The sequence below is a fragment of the Eurosta solidaginis genome, chromosome 4 (assembly GCF_040869045.1).
Source record: "Eurosta solidaginis isolate ZX-2024a chromosome 4, ASM4086904v1, whole genome shotgun sequence".
Taxonomy (NCBI): Eukaryota; Metazoa; Arthropoda; class Insecta; order Diptera; family Tephritidae; genus Eurosta; species Eurosta solidaginis.
The window spans coordinates 164,393,123-164,413,304 of record NC_090322.1 but is presented as its reverse complement, the minus strand read 5'-3'; the positions used below and the strand labels follow the sequence as shown (position 1 = coordinate 164,413,304).

Sequence of the window (20,182 nt, the reverse complement as noted above, 5' to 3'; positions counted from 1 at the left end):
ACTTAGAATAGCTAACCTATACATTCAGAATAGTTTGAAAATTTTAAGAATAAATCATATAAAAAAGCCGTTATTGTTTCACTTTTATTACACCCTCCCATGAGCAAGTCATATATATTCTAAAAGAGGAGTTAAAAACAGAGTATCATCTTGTCTTCGTTTATCAACTAAATCAAGTCTTTTACTCCTATAAAAAGCAAATAGAAATACATAGAACCAATGTTACTCATACGCCCAGTGCTTATAAATTTGTTAGTTATATTTTTGGAACTTTTTGTGTATGCAGCTTCATAGCCCAATATATTTTAGTATAATTAAGTGCAAGTCGTTAGAAGTTATATATATTTTTGAGTATCTATTCACTTTCCGCAATAGCTTTTTCTCAAAAAATCGTACGTGTAACGTCGCAGTGATATGTTGTAACGTGGCAGTGCTCAAAAATATACTTATAACGTATGCTGTAATGAGCTTTTACGCAAACAGAAAGCGTATATCTATGATTTCCTCTTTTTCCCATGACACATAAAACAGGGAATATTATCAGAGTCGCAGATTCGCAGATTTTTCACAAAAATTCCAATAACATCCAAAAGCACTTCTGAAATTACGTAACGTGGCAGTGCAACTAAAACCGGCTTAACTTTAAATATATAACAGATATAAAGAAATGTCAATATAAATATAATGCTATTCATCGGTCACTTTATACATGCCTAGTACATTATTCATTTAATATATACTTTGATAGTTATAAGCTTAAACAAAGTACGACTGTAACGTGGCAGTGGAAAATTTTGACCATATATATATATATATAGATTCACATACGTACTTTCAAAACTTAAAACGTTATATATATATTGTTACGAATATTAGCAAAACAAAGGAGTGCTGCCAGCTCTAAGCCGATCTAAGCAGTGACGTGAATGCACATCAATAATTCAATCATTATGTACCTACATAAACGAATAAATAATTGCGTCTACACATATGTACACATTCCGACGAGCAACATTTACATACAAGGCAGCAAGAGATGAGATGTCACACACCGATGAATTTACTTATACGCTTATGTGTGTGCGGGAGACTGTAAACTACAAACACATGCATATACCTTATCTGAGTTGTCCCAAGAGAGAGCAATAATTTGTGCACGTAGTTGTGGCTGGCGATTTTGTAGCCGAAACAACTAGTAACTTCTGGAAATCGAAGAGCCTAGAAGTATGCAGCGTAAACTATAAAAGCGGCGCCAGCGAGTAAGAAGTAATTCAGTTTGATTTGAATTGTCAAGCAGTTACGAGTAAGACGATATCTAGCGAGCAATAGCACTATTATTTTGAAAGTCAGTTTCCTTTAAGATATCAGTTTGGTTATTAAGCTATTCGTTGCACAGTTTGAGTGTTATTGTGAAGTACTTAATAAAGGCCATTTTTCCATCATTCAATATTGGAGTTATTTATTCAACAGTTTAGTGATTCGAACTTAGCAGAGGATTGCAAATAAGAGGATTTGCAAGTAAATTCGTTACAATTGGTGTCAGAAGAGGAATTGTTGAATAAATTCTAGAGGACAACAAGGACATGGCAAAGTTAAGTGAATTGAAGATCCCGCAACTGAAGAAGGAGTTGGAGAGCCGTGGATTGAATACAAGTGGCGTTAAACTCGAACTTCAGGCACGGCTACGAGAAGCAATGGAAGCAGAAGGAATTGATGTGGAAGAGCATGTCTTTCATCTTGATGGCGAGGAGACAACAAAAATTGAAGAGAAAAACGAAACATCGCAGACGGTTACCAGCACAGACTTGAACATGATTTTGGCTGCAATATCTGCTCAAACATCGACAGTGGCTTCTCAACTGGAATCGCAAAAGACAGATATAACATCTCAACTGTCATCTCAACTAGAAGAACAGAAAACGTATATGTCATCACAAATGGAAGCACAAGAAACGCGTATTTCAGAAATGTCGTCGCAAATGTCATCTCAACTGGAAGAACAGAAGACATATATGGCATCGCAACTGGAAGAACAGAAGACATATATGATATCTCAGTTGGCTCAGCAGTTGAAAGCGCAAGAGGATCGCATATCATCGCAGTTGGAGGGTTTTAGTGAACGACAAGATAAAATGGAAGCTGAGATGGATGCTTTGAAAAATCGGATTCAGCAGTTACAATTAAATCGTCCAGCAGTTTCAGCGAGTAATCCAAAGGTAAAAACACCATCCTTTGACGGTTCTGTTCCTTTCCAGGTCTTTAAGTTACAGTTTGAGAAGACCGCAGCAGTGAACAACTGGAATGTGGAAGATAAAGTTGCCGCACTCTTCGTAGCATTGAAAGGACCAGCTGCCGAAATTCTACAGACGATTCCCGAAGGAGAGCGGAACAATTATGAAGCATTGATGGCTGCTGTAGAACGACGTTATGGAAGCGAGCATAGGAAACAGATATTCCAAATTGAGTTGCAAAACCGCTACCAAAAAGCAAATGAAACATTGCAGGAGTTTGCTTCAGATATTGAAAGATTGGCTCATCTCGCAAATGCGGACGCACCCGTGGAATACACCGAGAGGGTAAAAATCCAGAGTTTTATAAATGGCATACGAGACGTGGAAACGAAGCGAGCTACATACGCGAACCCAAAACTGACATTTGCTGAAACGGTATCACATGCATTGACTCAGGAAACTGCCTCCCTATTAAGTAAACCAGCATATAAGGCTCATCGTGTAGAAGTAGAAAGGCCAGAATGGGTAGACACAATTTTGGAAGCACTGAAGGGATCACAACAGAAAAATGCCGGAGTTATTAAATGTTTCAAGTGCGGCAACCCAGGTCATATTGCACGACATTGCAGCACCGGTCCCAATAGCTCCAACAATGTGGGTGGCCGTAAACGCAGAGCTGAAGGAGATGAGCAAATCTCCAAGTCCACTCAATCGTTAAACTAAAGCGAGTCAGCCGCAAGGGGCGACAGCTGGCTCCCTCAATTGAATGCCCCATAATCTCTATCTCACAAATTGGAAGAAGGTCAAACAATCTTACTGTCGGAGGACATGTGGATGGAAAGGAACGTTTACTGACTGTAGATACGGGTGCATCTCATTCCATCATTCGAGCGGATTTAGTCAACAAGAAGATAACACCATTGCATGGAGCAAGATTGCGTACAGCCACTGGAGAAGACAGCACGGTTCTAGGAGAAGTATCATGTGAAGTCGCAATTGGGAACGTCACGGTAGTACACAATTTTATAGTGGCAGAGATTGTTGATGAAATCATAATTGGAGTGGACTTCTTAATCGACCAGGGCATCAAGATCGACATGCAAAGCAAGACGATGCGATATAAGAACATGGATGTGCCACTTAATTTCGGCTACGAAAGAGGCTACAGCAGTAAACGAGTGCTGGTGGAAGAGAGTCAGCAAATACCACCAAAATCAGAAGCAGTCATCTGGGCAAAGGTTGATGGAGATTGTGGGACAAACAAATTGTGGGTTGTCGAAGCAGCAAATAAATCAGCACTGAACATACTTGTAGGAAAAACCCTGGCTATGACAAAACAAGATGGACGTATTCCGGTAAGAGTACTCAATGAGTTCAAGTCACCATTCAATTTGACCAAAGGAGCTATTTTGGGAAGATGCCAAGAGGCCGAAGTAGTTATTAACTGTGAACAGCTCCAGGAATACGTTTCATCTAGTAATACTGATCTTTCAAATGATATCACGGCATGGACGCATGGGCTAGAGGAAGCCTATCAGAGTAAGGCAAAACAACTGCTCATAAAATACGCGAACATATTTGACCAGGATGGTTCCAAACCAGGCCGCACCAACGTTGTGAAACATCAAATTGACACTGGAGATGCGAGACCGATCCGTCAAGCTCCACGTAGGGTTCCACTGGCGAAGCGGGACGTTGTGAGTCAAATCATTCAAGAAATGAACGACAGCGGCGTCATCGAACCATCAGCTAGTCCATGGAGCTCACCGGTAGTACTTGTAAAAAAGAAGGATGGAAAAATGAGGTTTTGCGTGGACTACCGGAAGTTGAATGACGTAACGAAAAAGGATAACTACCCATTGCCAAGAATTGACGACACTCTGGACTCGCTATCTGGTACGAAATGGTTTTCCACGCTGGACTTGAAAAGCGGCTACTGGCAAGTGGAGGTGAAGGAGGAAGATAAAGAGAAAACAGCCTTCAGTGTCGGTGATGGTCTTTGGCAATTTACAGTGATGCCTTTTGGACTTTGTAATGCACCAGCTACTTTTGAGAGACTCATGGACCAGGTACTGAAAGGACTACATTGGAAAACATGCTTGGTGTACCTGGACGACATCATCGTATTGGGCAAGAACTTTGATGAACATCTTAAGAACTTGGAGGAAGTTTTCCAGAGAATAGCTGGCGCTGGTCTGAAGTTAAGTCCCAAAAAGTGTGCGCTGTTTAAAAAGGAAGTCAATTATTTGGGTCACAAGGTAACGACAGAGGGCATCTGCACTGCGAACGAAAAAATAGAGGCTGTACAGGATTGGCCAAGACCACAGAATCTACATGAGAAGTTTTCTTGGGCTGTGCACATATTACCGCCGATTTGTACCAAATTTTTCCAGCGTAGCCCATAGCCTCCATGAGCTTACAAGAAAAAACAAAGCTTTTGAATGGAAGAAGGAGCAAGAAGTGGCTTTCCAAACATTGAAGGAGCGTTTGTGCACTGCCCCAATGTTAGCATATCCGATTCCAGGAGCAACATTTATTCTAGATACAGATGCAAGTGGATATGCTATAGGAGGCGTTTTATCACAACTGGTCGATGGACAGGAGAAGGTAGTTGCATATTACAGCCGTTCGATTGGAAAACCAGAGAGGAACTACTGTGTTACGCGGAGAGAGCTGTTGGCATTGGTAGAGTGCATTAAACATTTTCACAAATACCTCTACGGCCAGCGATTCCATGTCAGGACAGATCACGCAGCATTGAAATGGCTTCTGCAGTTCCGTAATCCGGAAGGACAATTGGCACGGTGGATCGAGCGACTTCAAAGCTATGACTTTTCCATTGAGCATCGAAAAGGTAGTACCCATGGAAATGCCGATGCAATGTCACGAAGGCCATGTAGTTTGGAATGCAAGCACTGTTCAAAGGCCGAGGCTAAAGAAGACATTATAGATGTCCGGCTAATGACTATAACGTGTACGGATGAATGGGACAAGGAACAACTAAGAAAGTGTCAGCTAGAAGATACGGATCTGTCACATGTTATGCAAGGGCTCGAACGAAACGAAAGACCAAGCAGAGAGGATATGTCAGCAGAGAGTCCCATTGCGAAGTCATATTGGGCACAGTGGAACAGTTTGGAATTGATATCCGGTTGCTTGCATCGAGTATGGGAGAGTGAGGATGGTCAGTGCAAGAAGAAACTTATAGTTGTTCCCAGAAAGAAGATTCCTGACGTGCTCAGCGAGTTGCACAATGGTCCAAGTGGAGGCCATCTTGGAATCACGAAGACACTCGAGAAAATTAAGCAGAGATTCTATTGGGTTGGTTGCCGTCAGTCGGTCACCGAGTGGATTGCCAATTGCGAGGTATGCAACAGAGCGAAAGGGCCCAAAACCCGAAGTCGTGGCCAGATGAAGCAGTATATTTCAGGTGCACCATTTGAAAGGATCGCCATGGATGTCGCAGGTCCATTTCCTACTAGCAACCGCGGAAACAAATACGTACTGGTGGTTATGGATTATTTCAGTAAATGGCCAGAGGTATACCCAATCCCAAACCAAGAAGCAGAAACAGTAGCAGAAGTGGTTAAAAACGAATGGGTTGCCAGGTATGGTGTACCAATGGAGTTACATTCTGACCAAGGCAGGAATTTTGAATCAGCTGTGTTCCAAGAACTGTGCAAGAAGTTGGGCATTCGAAAAACACGGACAACTGCATTGCATCCTCAGTCCGATGGTATGGTGGAACGCTTCAATAGAACATTGGAGGAGCATTTAAGGAAAGTAGTCGACAAGTACCATAAGGACTGGGATACACACATATCATTATTCTTGATGGCCTACCGATCGGCAGTACATGACACAACGGGCCAAACTCCCGCAAAGGTAATTTTTGGCAATGACCTTCGACTGCCAGCTGATTTGAAGTATGGGATAGATGCCGATGCGGAGAGGAATGTCAAGAAATCCACTGATGTCTTAGAAGAAGAGCTGAGAGAGATACACGATCTGGTAAGGCAACGAGCAAAGATTATGAGTGACAAGATGAAAGCGAGGTACGATAAAGCAATTAATTCGGAAGGGTTTCAGGAAGGAGATTTGGTGCTGCTATACAACCCACAACGAAAAAAAGGTTTGTCCCCGAAATTGCAGTGTAACTGGGAAGGCCCATACAAAGTTGTAAAACGGATCAACGATGTAGTGTACCGCATACAAACCACTACCAAACCACGAACCAAAATGAAAGTGGTTCATTTGGAGAGATTAGCAGCGTTTAGATCGAGAGATTTGTCTGATCGGGACGATCAGACTTAGGTGGAGGGCAGTGTTACGAATATTAGCAAAACAAAGGAGTGCTGCCAGCTCTAAGCCGATCTAAGCAGTGACGTGAATGCACATCAATAATTCAATCATTATGTACCTACATAAACGAATAAATAATTGCGTCTACACATATGTACACATTCCGACGAGCAACATTTACATACAAGGCAGCAAGAGATGAGATGTCACACACCGATGAATTTACTTATACGCTTATGTGTGTGCGGGAGACTGTAAACTACAAACACATGCATATACCTTATCTGAGTTGTCCCAAGAGAGAGCAATAATTTGTGCACGTAGTTGTGGCTGGCGATTTTGTAGCCGAAACAACTAGTAACTTCTGGAAATCGAAGAGCCTAGAAGTATGCAGCGTAAACTATAAAAGCGGCGCCAGCGAGTAAGAAGTAATTCAGTTTGATTTGAATTGTCAAGCAGTTACGAGTAAGACGATATCTAGCGAGCAATAGCACTATTATTTTGAAAGTCAGTTTCCTTTAAGATATCAGTTTGGTTATTAAGCTATTCGTTGCACAGTTTGAGTGTTATTGTGAAGTACTTAATAAAGGCCATTTTTCCATCATTCAATATTGGAGTTATTTATTCAACAGTTTAGTGATTCGAACTTAGCAGAGGATTGCAAATAAGAGGATTTGCAAGTAAATTCGTTACAATATATATTCTGAAAAATGTTCGATTTACGACACTGTACCAAAAAATAAGAAATATGTACATGTAACGGAATTATTAAAAATACAACATTACAAAAAAATCAGTCTTTCGATTATTCTCGAGTTTTGGCCAAAAAAAATATTATTCATTAGCATGTTTATAATTCAAACAAGAATAGTTTTACCTATGTTATAACAATTTCCATCATGGGATATATCCCTACCCATGTTTTCCAATCACAGATTGGCAATTTGTTCAAGGCCTACTTGGTCACCAAAGTTCATCCAAACGCTTATGTGCTCAATCGGAGCCACTTCAACATTATCCGAATAACCACCCTAATGCCTACCTACAAGAGCGCTCTCAAGGGAGTTCAGGGTTTTGTTGCAGGGTTTATTGGCCACCGCACGATACCAAAAAAAACAAGCCCAATATACACAAAATATAACGTTTGCTAAGATAAATTATTGCTAAAAGAAGAGTAGCTTATACATAAAAGGAAGATTGAAAATAGCTATGTTTGGGCAAGTGACGACATTATCAAAAATTATATAAACAAGTAAGGAAGGTTAAATTCGGGTGTAACCGAACATTACATACTCAGTTGAGAGCTGTGGAGACAAAGTAAGGGAAAATAAACATGTAGGAAAATGAACCGAGGGAAACCCTGGAATGTGTTTGTATGACATGTGTAACAAATGAAAGGCATTAAAGAGTATTTTATGAGGGAGTGGGCCATAGTTCTATAGGTGGACGCCATTTAGGGATATAGCCATAAAGGTGGATCAGGTTGACTCTAGAATGCGTTTGTACGATATGGGTATCAAATGAAAGGTGTTAATGAGTATTTTAAAAGGGAGTAACCCTTAGTTCCATAGGTGGACGCCGTTTCGAGATATCGCCATAAAGGTGGACCAGGGGTGACCCTAGAATTTGTTTGTACAATATGGGTATGAAAAGAAACGTGTTAATGAGTATTTTAAAAGCGAGTGATGCTTAGTTCCACAGGTGGACGCCGTTTCGAGATATCGCCATAAAGGTGGACCAGGTGTGACCCTAGTATTTGTTTGTACGATATGGGTAGCAAATTAAAGGTATTAAGGAGGGTTTTAAAAGGGAGTGGTGATAGTTGTATAGGTGGTCGCCTTTTCGAGATATCGCCATAAAGGTGGACCAGGGGTGACTCTAGAATGCGTTTGTACGATATGGGTATCAAATGAAAGGTGTTAAAGAGTATTTTATGAGGGAGTGGGCCATAGTTCTATAGGTGGACGCCATTTAGGGACATAGCCATAAAGGTGGATCAGGGTTGACTCTAGAATGCGTTTGTACGATATGGGTATCAAATGAAAGGTGTTAATGAGTATTTTAAAAGGGAGTAATCCTTAGTTCCACAGGTAGACGCCGTTTCGAGATATCGCCACAAAGGTGGACCAGGTGTGACCCTAGAATTTGTTTCTACAATATTGGTATCAAAAGAAAGGTGTTAATGAGTATTTTAAAAGGGAGTGATGCTTAGTTCCACAGGTGGACGCCGTTTCGAGATATCGCCATAAAGGTGGACCAGGTGTGACCCTAGAATACGTTTGTACGATATGGGTATAAAATTAAAGGTATTAATGAGGGTTTTAAAAGGGAGTGGTGGTTGTTGTATAGGTGGTCGCCTTTTCGAGATATCACCATAAAGGTGGACCAGGGGTGACTCTAGAATGCGTTTGTACGATATGGGTATCAAATGAAAGGTGTTAAAGAGTATTTTATGAGGGAGTGGGCCATAGTTCTATAGGTGGACGCCATTTAGGGACATAGCCATAAAGGTGGATCAGGGTTGACTCTAGAATGCGTTTGTACGATATGGGTATCAAATGAAAGGTGTTAATGAGTATTTTAAAAGGGAGTAATCCTTAGTTCCATAGGTGGACGCCGTTTCGAGATACCGCCATAAAGGTGGACCAGGGGTGACCCTAGAATTTGTTTGTACAATATGGGTATCAAAAGAAAGGTGTTAATGAGTATTTTAAAAGGGAGTGATGCTTAGTTCCACAGGTGGACGCCGTTTCGAGATATCGCCATAAAGGTGGACCAGGTGTGACCCTAGAATGCGTTTGTACGATATGGGTATAAAATTAAAGGTGTTAATGAGGGTTTTAAAAGGGAGTGGTGGTTGTTGTATAGGTGGTCGCCTTTTCGAGATATCACCATAAAGGTGGACCAGGGGTGACTCTAGAATGCGTTTGTACGATATGGGTATCAAATGAAAGGTGTTAAAGAGTATTTTATGAGGGAGTGGGCCATAGTTCTATAGGTGGACGCCATTTAGGGACATAGCCATAAAGGTGGATCAGGGTTGACTCTAGAATGCGTTTGTACGATATGGGTATCAAATGAAAGGTGTTCATGAGTATTTTAAAAGGGAGTAATCCTTAGTTCCATAGGTGGACGCCGTTTCGAGATACCGCCATAAAGGTGGACCAGGGGTGACCCTAGAATTTGTTTGTACAATATGGGTATCAAAAGAAAGGTGTTAATGAGTATTTTAAAAGGGAGTGGGCCTTAGTTCTATAGGTGGACACCGTTTCGAAATATCGCCATAAAGGTGGGCCAGGGTGACTCTAGAATGTGTTTGTACGATATGGGTATCAAATTAAAGGTATTAATGAGAGTTTTAAAAGGGAGTGGTGGTAGTTGTATATGTGAAGGCGTTTTCCAGATCGCGACCAAAATGTGGACCAGGGTGACACAGAACATCATCTGTTGGATACCGCTAATTTATTTATATATGTAATACCTGCCAAGATTTTAAGGGTTTTTTATTTCGCCCTGCGGAACTTTTTCATTTTCTTCTACTTAATATGGTAGGTGTCACAACCATTTTATAAAGTTTTTTCTAAAGTTATATTTCGTGTCAATAAACCAATCCAATTACCTCACCATGTTTCATCCCTTTTTTCGTATTTGGTATAGAATTATGGCATTTTTTTCATTTTTCGTAATTTTCGATATCGAAAAAGTGGGCGTGGTCATTTTCGGATTTCGTTCATTTTTCATACCAAGATAAAGTGAGTTCAAGTAAGCACGTGAACTAAGTTCATTAAAGATATGTCGATTTTTGCTCAAGTTATCGTGTTAACGGCCATGCGGAAGGACAGACGAACGACTGTGTATAAAAACTGGGCGTGGCATAAACCGATTTCGCCCGTTTTCACAGAAAATAGTTAACATCATAAAATCTATGCCACTACCAAATTTCAAAAGGATTGGTTAATTTTTGTTCGACTTATGGCGTTAAAAGTATCCTAGACAAATTAAATGAAAAAGGGCGGAGCCACGCCCATTTTGAAATTTTCTTTTATTTTTGTATTTTGTTGCACCATGTCATTACTGGAGTTGAATGTTGACATAATTTACTTATATACTGTAAAGATATTAAATTTTTTGTTAAAATTTTACTTTAAAAAAATTTTTTTTAAAGTGGGCGTGGTCCTTCTCCGATCTTCAACGACTGACAAATTACAGCTTGCAAAAATTATAAATTACCTTCTTTTAAAAGTAGGCGGTGCCACGCCCATTGTCCAAAATTTTACTAATTTTCTATTCTGCGTCATAAATTCAACTCATCTACCAAGTTTCGTCGCTTTATCTGTCTTTGGTAATGAATTATCGCACTTTTTCGGTTTTACGAAATTTTCGATATCGAAAAAGTGGGCGTGGTTATAGTCCGATATTGTTCATTTTAAATAGTGATCTAAGATGAGTGCTCAGGAACCTACATACCAAATTTCATCAAGTTACCTCAAAATTTACTCAAGTTATCGTGTTAACGGCCATGCGGAAGGACAGACGGACGACTGTGTATAAAAACTGGGCGTGGCATCAACCTATTTCGCCCGTTTTCACAGAAAACAGTTAACATCATAAAATCTATGCCCGTACCAAATTTCAAAAGGATTGGTTAATTTTTGTTCGACTTATGGCGTTAAAAGTATCCTAGACAAATTAAATGAAAAAGGGCGGAGCCACGCCCATTTTGATATTTTCTTTTATTTTTGTATTTTGTTGCACCATGTCATTACTGGAGTTGAATGTTGACATAATTTACTTATATACTGTAAAGATATTAAATTTTTTTGTTAAAATTTTACTTAAAAAAAAATTTTTTTTAAAAGTGGGCGTGGTCCTTCTCCGATTTTGCTAATTTTTATTAGGCGTACATATAGTAATAGGAGTAACGTCCCTGCCAAATTTCATCATGATATCTTCAACGACTGACAAATTACAGCTTGCAAAAATTATAAATTACCTTCTTTTAAAAGTGGGCGGTGCCACGCCCATTGTCCAAAATTTTACAAATTTTCTATTCTGCGTCATAAATTCAACTCATCTACCAAGTTTCGTCGCCTTATCTGTCTTTGGTAATGAATTATCGTACTTTTTCGGTTTTACGAAATTTTCGATATCGAAAAAGTGGGCGTGGTTATAGTCCGATATCGTTCATTTTAAATAGCGATCTGAGATGAGTGCTCAGGAACCTACGTACCAAATTTCATAAAGTTACCTCAAAATTTACTCAAGTTATCGTGTTAACGGACGGACGGACGGACATGGCTCAATCAAATTTTTTTTCGATCCTGATTATTTTGATATATGGAAGTCTATGTCTATCTCGATTCCTTTATATATGTACAACCAACCGTTATCCAATCAAACTTAATATACTCTGTGAGCTCTGCTCAACTGAGTATAAAAAAGTATTTTCTTAAAATGCTCCGTTTGGAGTGCCTTTTTAGTGCCCTATAGGTGCATTTAAATTTGCAAGGTTCAAATTTACATGAAATTTACTAAATACAGGAACAAAATATACATATAAAAACACCTAAACTAGATTATTATTATCCATGCAAACGCCTTCCTCCTATTACTTCCGCTCCTCGTCGATCTCGATTTGTTGTTGTTGTTAAAGGTATATATTGCTTGCAGTGTCGACTGCCGGAACCAGATAACATATGGGGATATTTTTTTTTTTCAAATATAGGTGATTGGTATAGGTGACCAGTTTAAATGCATACATGAAAAGTATAAATGTCCGGTAAAATGTAATAAATAATTTCCCTGGCGCTGTTGGAGCTTTCGTCATCCGCGGTGACCAGATGGCATTCCCACTAGAGGAATAGAAAAATACCATTCAGCTCGACTTAAATGGGCTAATGGAGGTATTTCACGCCAATTTTGGCATTCACGCGTTTTTATTAGGGTGTTTCTGACACCAACAAATTAGCAAAATTTATAGCACCAAAACTAAAATCTTACAAACAAAAAATACGTGCTCAATATTATGAGAATTACTTTTATTGAAAATATGTTTAGCTTTTTCAGTATTAAGCTGGAGACATTGGTGCTTTATCGGTAACCGTATCGGTAACCTTTTAACACTGATTCGACCAACCTTATGAGAATCAATGCAATCGATTATTGGTGCCGCTAAGGTGGTAACCGTATCGTAGCCAACCAATTGGGTTTTGGTTTACCGTCGTAACGATAAACAGCTGATTACATTGGGGATACGGATACAGCGATACGACATACGGCACCAATGACTCCAGCTTTAATCAGGCAATCGCCGCGAACAGACGTATTTTCTTAACTCGGTTGTGATTAAAACTATTGTTTCCCTTGACTTTCGTCGTTTTCGCAAACTACCTGAGCAGTTGTTGTTTCATTTTGTAGTATACAAAAATATAGTGCATAACAAGTGAAAAACAGTGCCGCGCAAAAAAGAATGGGGTTGACCCCCCCTCTTCAAATAGGTTTCGGCTACTTGATCCAGATAATGACCTACCTAGCAAACGCATAAGGCCCGACGATTTCACGCCCCTCAAGTCGACAAAGCAAAACGATGACCACATTCCGCGATATCTCATTGCAGGCGCAGTGGGATCAAAAGTAGGTGATGAGATTCGAACCCTTGGAACACATTATCCAAATCGACAAAGGACTCAAAAACATAAGTTCTGACTACTCGGAAGTGACGGCATTAAGATCTGGCGATCTACTCATCAAAACCCTTAATGTAAAGCAGCTGAAAAGTTCCAGAAAGCAACCTTTATTAGCATTATTCCAGTCAAGATTACCTCACATAAAGCGCTCAACACCTCACAAGGAAGAATCTATTCAAGGAATATCATCAACCTCTCGGAGGAAGAATTACTAGAAGGTCTAGCTAGCCAAAAAGTAGTCGATGTCAAAAAATTATGAAAAAAGCCGGAGACCAGTTGGTGCCCACTGGGGCAGCCATAATTACCATTGACTTAATCCGTAGACCATACGTGATCAAACTTGGATGGGAAAGAGTTCGGGTACAGGAATATATCCCCAACCCAATGAGGTGTCGGAATTGCCAGAGGCTCGGACATACTAAAAATAGGTGCAGAAACATCGAGCTCTGCAAGGAATGCGGCACCCCCCTCCCTCGAACCATTTACGAAGCAAACAAAAAACCTACAATGGCACAAATAGTTAAAAACACAACCTTTAACACTGCAAGCGATCAAGAGAAGCAACTCAAGACAAATACAGAATCAAACAAAAACAAACCAACCAACAATAAACCTCAAACAGTTAACAGTACGTCAAAGAAAACGGACAACAATGAATTATCGAAAACAACAATACCTTCATCTCCATTCATCGAAAACACTCAAGCAAATGCAAAAACCCCAACAAACCAATATGCACAAAAAACAAACACCGCAAGTAAATACAACTATACACACTTAGAAGACGTACCTATGGAAATCTCCCCAACAAGGGAGCTTTACAACACTTTCCCCCAATTAAACGTAATCATCACACCCAACACATAAAAACACACTACCTCAGCGCACCGAAAATAATGACAATCCCCTTTAATTATCATAATGGACATTGGCTTAGATTTATTTATACTTCAGTGGAACATCCAGGGATTTATTAATAATAAATTTGCCCTGGAGTACCTAATTTCCACACATAAGCCAGATATCATATTATTACAAGAAACCCACATAACACAAAAAACAAACAATTTCTTTACTTACCGAATTATCAAACGTTTCACCACAACAAAGACCTAGCGTATGCAAAGTCAGGTATAGAAATTTTTGTAAAAAATACGCTAAAGGCTTCAAATCATATAACATCAACCAATCAACTCCTGCAACAAACCATAACTATACACGGAATAAAGAATCTATACATTACTAACATATACAAAGAAACGGACATCAATCTAACCCAACAACTTCTTCAAGACATACCAGACACAAATGGATCACATCATCTAGTTGCAGGGGATCTAAACGCTCAAAATACACTTTAGGGGTCCGAGTATACCTCCAGGAGTGGAAATGTATGGGAATCATTCGCTCATGACCGCAACATGGTAATATTAAACAATGGTGCGCCAACACTCCTCAATACAAGAAATACGCTCACTTTGGTAGATGTATCCATGGCTAGTACTGATTTGGCAGTGTCCCTGTTATGGAGCTGCCCTTCCCACCCAATCGCTGGTGACCACTTTCCAATCTTCATACAAAAAGGCAGCAAACACATCCATAAAAAGTTTATTGGCAAATTCAAAGAAGCGAAAGCAAATTGGGACGTATTTTCCATCAAAACGGATTCCCTCAGCTCCCAAAGCACACAATCGAATAACATAAATAGGGAGGCAGCCCTAATAAAAAAAATTTTGAGAAGATCAGCGAACGAATCCATGCCAACAACAAGATGCCCGAGACAAAACCATAATCCTGCTTGGTTCAACAGTGAAATAGGTGTACTTATAAAAAAGAAGAATAAAGCTTGGAAAAAATTCCGTGAAAAGAAAACTCCGACAACAAGGTTAGCTTATAGAAAGCTCTGTGCACAGGTTAGGCGAGTTTGCAAAACAGCAAAGCAAGAAACGTGGAAACGTTTCGTAAATTCCTTGACCCCATTCATGGATGCCAGAACACTATGGACCAAGGTAAAAAGAATCCGTTCGAATACACCTTCCAGCTTTCCACCAATTTTAAACAATAATTCCATCTTATCACATCCTGAAGAGTTAGCAAATGATTTTGGCGAGGCATGGTGCTCAATATCCTCAAATGAGAAATTTAATAGAAATATAATACAAGAAAAGATGAATTTCGACATCGATAGCTGGAGAACATTCGGAAATGAGCTAGATAACATAACAGATCAAGTAACATTGTTCGAATTAAACCTGGTACTAAAGAAAACTAAAGGAACAACACCGGGTAGAGACAGAATTACCTACACAATGATAAAAAATTCATCAATAGCTCTTAAAACCAGATTATGTGAACTATACAGCAACATCCTGAAAACAGGAACCTATCCACACGAATGGAAACAAGCCGTCCTAATACCCATACCAAAGGTCGGTAAAAACCAAAATTCCGCCGAAGGTTATCGTCCCATTTCGCTATTGTCCGTACTGTCGAAATTTTTCGACAAAATCATTACACGTAGACTATGGAAATCATGCGAAGGAAAAATCCGAAAAATAAAACACGCCTACAGGGAAAACAGTGGAGTGCATACTCTCTGTCATCAGATTGAAACAGAAATAAAGAAAAATTTAACAGCCCTAAAGCACTGTGTACTTATATCCGAAGACCTTGAAAAAGCTTTTGACCGGGTGGTATACACTTGCGTATTAAAAGAACTTCACGAGTGGGGCTTACCCAAAACTCTCCTAAAATTAGCTTTATCTTTCCTTTCGAATCGAAGAATTGCGGTCAGAGTAGATGGATACACATCTAGGAGCTTTAACCTTGACAACGGAGTCCCGCAAGGGTCCCCTCTTTCTCCTCTTTTGTTCAATGCCTATACCAATTCCTTGTCAAACAAATGGGGTACAATTCATAGGCATATACGCAGATAACATCTTCGCACTGGTATCAGGGACACCCGCAAAAGTATGTGAAAACCTAAATGAACTTGACAGAATCATTTATGAATGGGCGCTGGGAACAGCAGCGGTCATCTCAGCTAAGAAAACTGAAGCTTTGCACATCTGCAGAAAGAGAAATTGTAGTACTACCTCCATCACCCTGAGGAACGTTGATGTAGAACTTAAATCAAAAATGAAAATCCTAGGTGTGACTTTCACTCGAAATCTGCTGTGGAATGAGCATGTTAAAACAATCATAGCAAAACTCGGCGGGGTACATAATTTACTTAAAATAATATGCACCAGGAATAAAGGTCCTCACATTGACATTGCAATAAGCATATGTAGGGCACTAAAGGAAGGAGTCCTAAACACCTCCGATACTAACATAAAAAAATAAATACAGCCCTAAATAATTGTTTTAAAAAAGCAGCTGGCCTTTTGAAAGCCACACCAACTATATCCGTCAAATTCGAAGCACGCTACAACGACTTTCAGTGGCTTGTCCATAGTCGTTCAGAAAAATTAGCGGCCAAAGCCATTGTAACTACCTCTCATCCACTACACAAGGCATTCTGGAGTTTCTTAACCAAGCCAAAGCAAAAGCTAAAGACTTACAGGAGCACTTGCGGTATTCAAGCTATTTCCAAGTACCTCCTTGACATCCACACGCCAATACCACCAAAACCACCAGACAAGTACGAAACCACCACAAACATTTCAACTGACCTCTCATTGAGCATCACAAAGAAAAACAATACATCTCCGGAGGTGTACAACCAAATGTTCTTACACTATAAAGCAAGACATCCAACTCATATATTTTATTTCACCGACGGGTCTCTTATTGGAGAAACACCGACATACGGCGTAGTAGAACAGCTGATTGACGGAACCTACAAAACAACCCATCAAGCTCTTGTATCGCCACATGCTGGTATATTTAATGCAGAACTATCAACAATCAAATTCGCGCTGCATCACGCAGCAACTAACAACAGACGGGCGGTAATTGCCTCGGATAGTTTAAGTGTGCTAAAAGCGCTAACCGACGAACACAGTGAAGCTCGCAGATTTGCACTAAGCGGAGTTAATATACGTAGCGATATTAAGCTGGTCCAGGTGGTTGGTACCAGGTCACGTGGGGATAGCAGGCAATGAGCTAGCGGACAAAGCTGCTAAGCAATCCTTTAGCATGCCACTTGTAGCTGAGACTCCATGCTTGTCGTCCACCATAACGAATTACATAAAAACACACCTTAAAAACCTAAAAGACAAATCGTGGCAAACAGCAAACTGTTTTTTGAAAACCCACAACATAAGCCCCGATCGTCGGAACTATCACGAGAGCTATTCGAGAAAATAATGCATGTAAATAGCTAGAATGAGAGTAGGTGTAACAAAATTCACATCCGAGCATTACTACAATCATACCAGTCAATGTTGCTGTCACCAATGCAAGATTCCTCTAACCATCAAACACCTTCTTATTGAGTGCCCCAAATCTAGGACCAACTCCAACTTATCAGCACTACTTGATTGCAGCAAGGATTCCACAATAAAGCAGACAACGGAAGCACTCAAGAAACATAATCTTCTCCACGAAATATAAATCGACCGAGAGGCAAATGGCCTAGCCCAGTCTCTAAAATATATCTTACAAATTAATTTGTAAAATATAAACGTAAATAAATAAATAAATGTTTAGCTTTTAACTAGGGATATGAACCCAGAAAGACAAAAAAAAAAATCGGTTAGGTTTTTTTTTTAACAAAATTAAAATTTATCAAGAAAATTTTTGCAACCAAAAAAATTGAAAAATTATTGCAAAAGAGAAAATAATTAAACTTTAAAAAGGGGGTATTAAAACCTGGAAAATTTTATGACCGAAGTCGACAATGGGGTTGCGTGAACCCCAAAATGGCGTAAAAAAAGGACATTAACGAAAAAAAATCTTTACACAAAACAAAATCTCGGAATATGACACTTACCCATACAAATTTATTCCACATTCATATGCAGCAGTTGGGTTATATTAGTTTACCGACGGACCCGCTATATGTTTTAAGGCCAAAAACCTATAAAAACAACCTTTTTTTTTTAAAAACAATTTTAAATTCGAAAAATTCGATCTATCACTCTCCGCGCACAGGGAACTACTTTTAAATTTAAACTTTAAATATTTATTTTTACACTACCACGGACCGCGTAGCACAAGCGAATTGGTGCAATATACTTTTAGACTGATCTCCTTTCTACAGTCACACCCCCTTATATAGATCGCACCCCCGCAGATACACCGTTTGCTAGTGCCGTTTTCCCATTGTCATCCTCAATCTCAACCGCAACCATAATGACCTATATCCATCCCTTTCCTGTACTCACCACGCTCGGAGCTGCCATATGGCTACCATCTGGCAACCCTTGGAATAGAGCTTTTTAAGAATTTCCTTTTGTTGGGATTTTGTTGCTTTCTTTTATTCTGACGTTTCTATTTGTTTATGTTTTCACAAATGCGCTTATTTATTCGCGAGATTAATTGTAATGTTTTATACAATTATTTTAGCAGTGATTTAGTGCCAGTAAGCAAAAAAAAAAACAGAAACGAGGTTTTGTGCTTCCATCCGTAAATTGCTATCTGCCTCAGGATTGGCTGTGGAAGAGCCACCTTCGTGCTTATGGCAGCCATGCGTAGGCGCCCCAAAATATTGGCCAAGACTAAAAGTCTAGGGATTCAAGGGGTTGTGTAGCGCAATATATAGCTTCTCCAACCCAATTGTCAACCTCACCTTCGAGCGGCGAATCCCGTTTCACTAAAAGACGAGGCTCTGGCGACCCCAAGCTCCTATGGAACTTGGGGGTGGGGAGGGAGGGATGGCCTGAAGGTTCAATGTGGCCATATAAATCGTTCCCGAGATGGTCGGGCCACCACCTTAATGGTGCTGTGTTACCGGAGCGTATCGGATCTGTATCCGACAAAGGACCATCACATCGATAACACTCCCCAAAGCCTTCGGGGAGTAACCTAATCGCTACAACCACAACAACAACAACAACTAAAAGTCTAGGGCTACTGGCGTCCAAAAATTTCGTTGAGGGTGTCAAAAGATGTGCTTTGGGCCCAGGATCACGACTCCGAAAGCCGAATTCAAAAATTTTGTATCCACCAAGAGATATTTACAAAGAAATTTGTTCATGTGGCTGTTGTAATTTCAATGGTTTTAATACCCACCAAAAAAAATTGTGCACTTATATGCGTGTTTTACCCTTTTAGACCTACATTGTTTAAAGTTTTCTTTTTTTCTTTTCTTTCACAGTGCCTACCTTGGGAACTCCGGCTTTGAGCCCTTTACTCCCTGCTGCCACACTCGAGCGGGACAAGATGCGCTTTCGACCCAACGCGGGGAACACCCACACCCTGACAAGTGCTTTCTTTTCTTTGCAGCTCTCCTCGATGCAGCTGATGCCAATGCTGTAAAAAGGGATCTCCGTTCTTTCTTCATGCAGGCCAGTGGCCTAATGATTTATTTTCTTAAATGATTCATCTCGACTACCTACGCTGCATTCATCGGTGTCTGTTGGGTAGATAGTTGCAGCCTAAAGCGACCTCTTGCAGCTTCTGACGATCTTAGACGAAGTGATGGGGGAGTTAAGAGTCATGAGCGCTGCTTGAGTAAAAGTTCAGGTGTGTTACTATGTAACTCTATTGGAAAGAAATTTTTTCGGATTAAAAAAATTTTTTTTTGATCTGAAAGCTTTTGAAACGCATTTTTCTTCGAATATAGTTACAGGATAAGACCCCAGAACTTCAGCTTGGAAGATACTAGCCGAGTTTGAAAGACGGGTTGACAGCGACAGCTGAAATTGCTGGGACGCTTGAAGCTCCTAAACCGCAGTTCATATATCCATCTTAGGATTTATCTATGACGCGTTATGATGGTGATCATTTTGTGACTAACAGGTTGTTTATTACGGCCACATTCTCTAACAAATCCCTTGGCTAAAGCTCTATCAATCG

General features: G+C 39.9%; 1 protein-coding gene and 1 long non-coding RNA gene across 2 annotated transcripts in view; one reads left to right on the top strand and one right to left on the bottom strand.

Moving 5' to 3' along the window:
* mal (maroon-like) overlaps positions 1–18,394 on the bottom strand; it is a 51,920-nt gene extending 33,526 nt beyond the window's left edge. Inside the window, exon 1 of the mRNA XM_067783664.1 lies at positions 18,156–18,394. Coding sequence (XP_067639765.1) covers positions 18,156–18,159 — 4 coding nt within the window. The 5' untranslated portion in view covers positions 18,160–18,394. The remainder of the gene's footprint in view (positions 1–18,155) is intronic.
* Positions 18,395–18,667: 273 nt separating this feature from the next.
* LOC137248299 (uncharacterized) lies at positions 18,668–19,920 on the top strand. The gene is made up of 2 exons (XR_010952146.1): positions 18,668–18,746; positions 19,482–19,920. It is a non-coding gene; the product is annotated as an uncharacterized lncRNA (long non-coding RNA).
* The last annotated feature ends 262 nt before the right edge of the window (positions 19,921–20,182 follow it).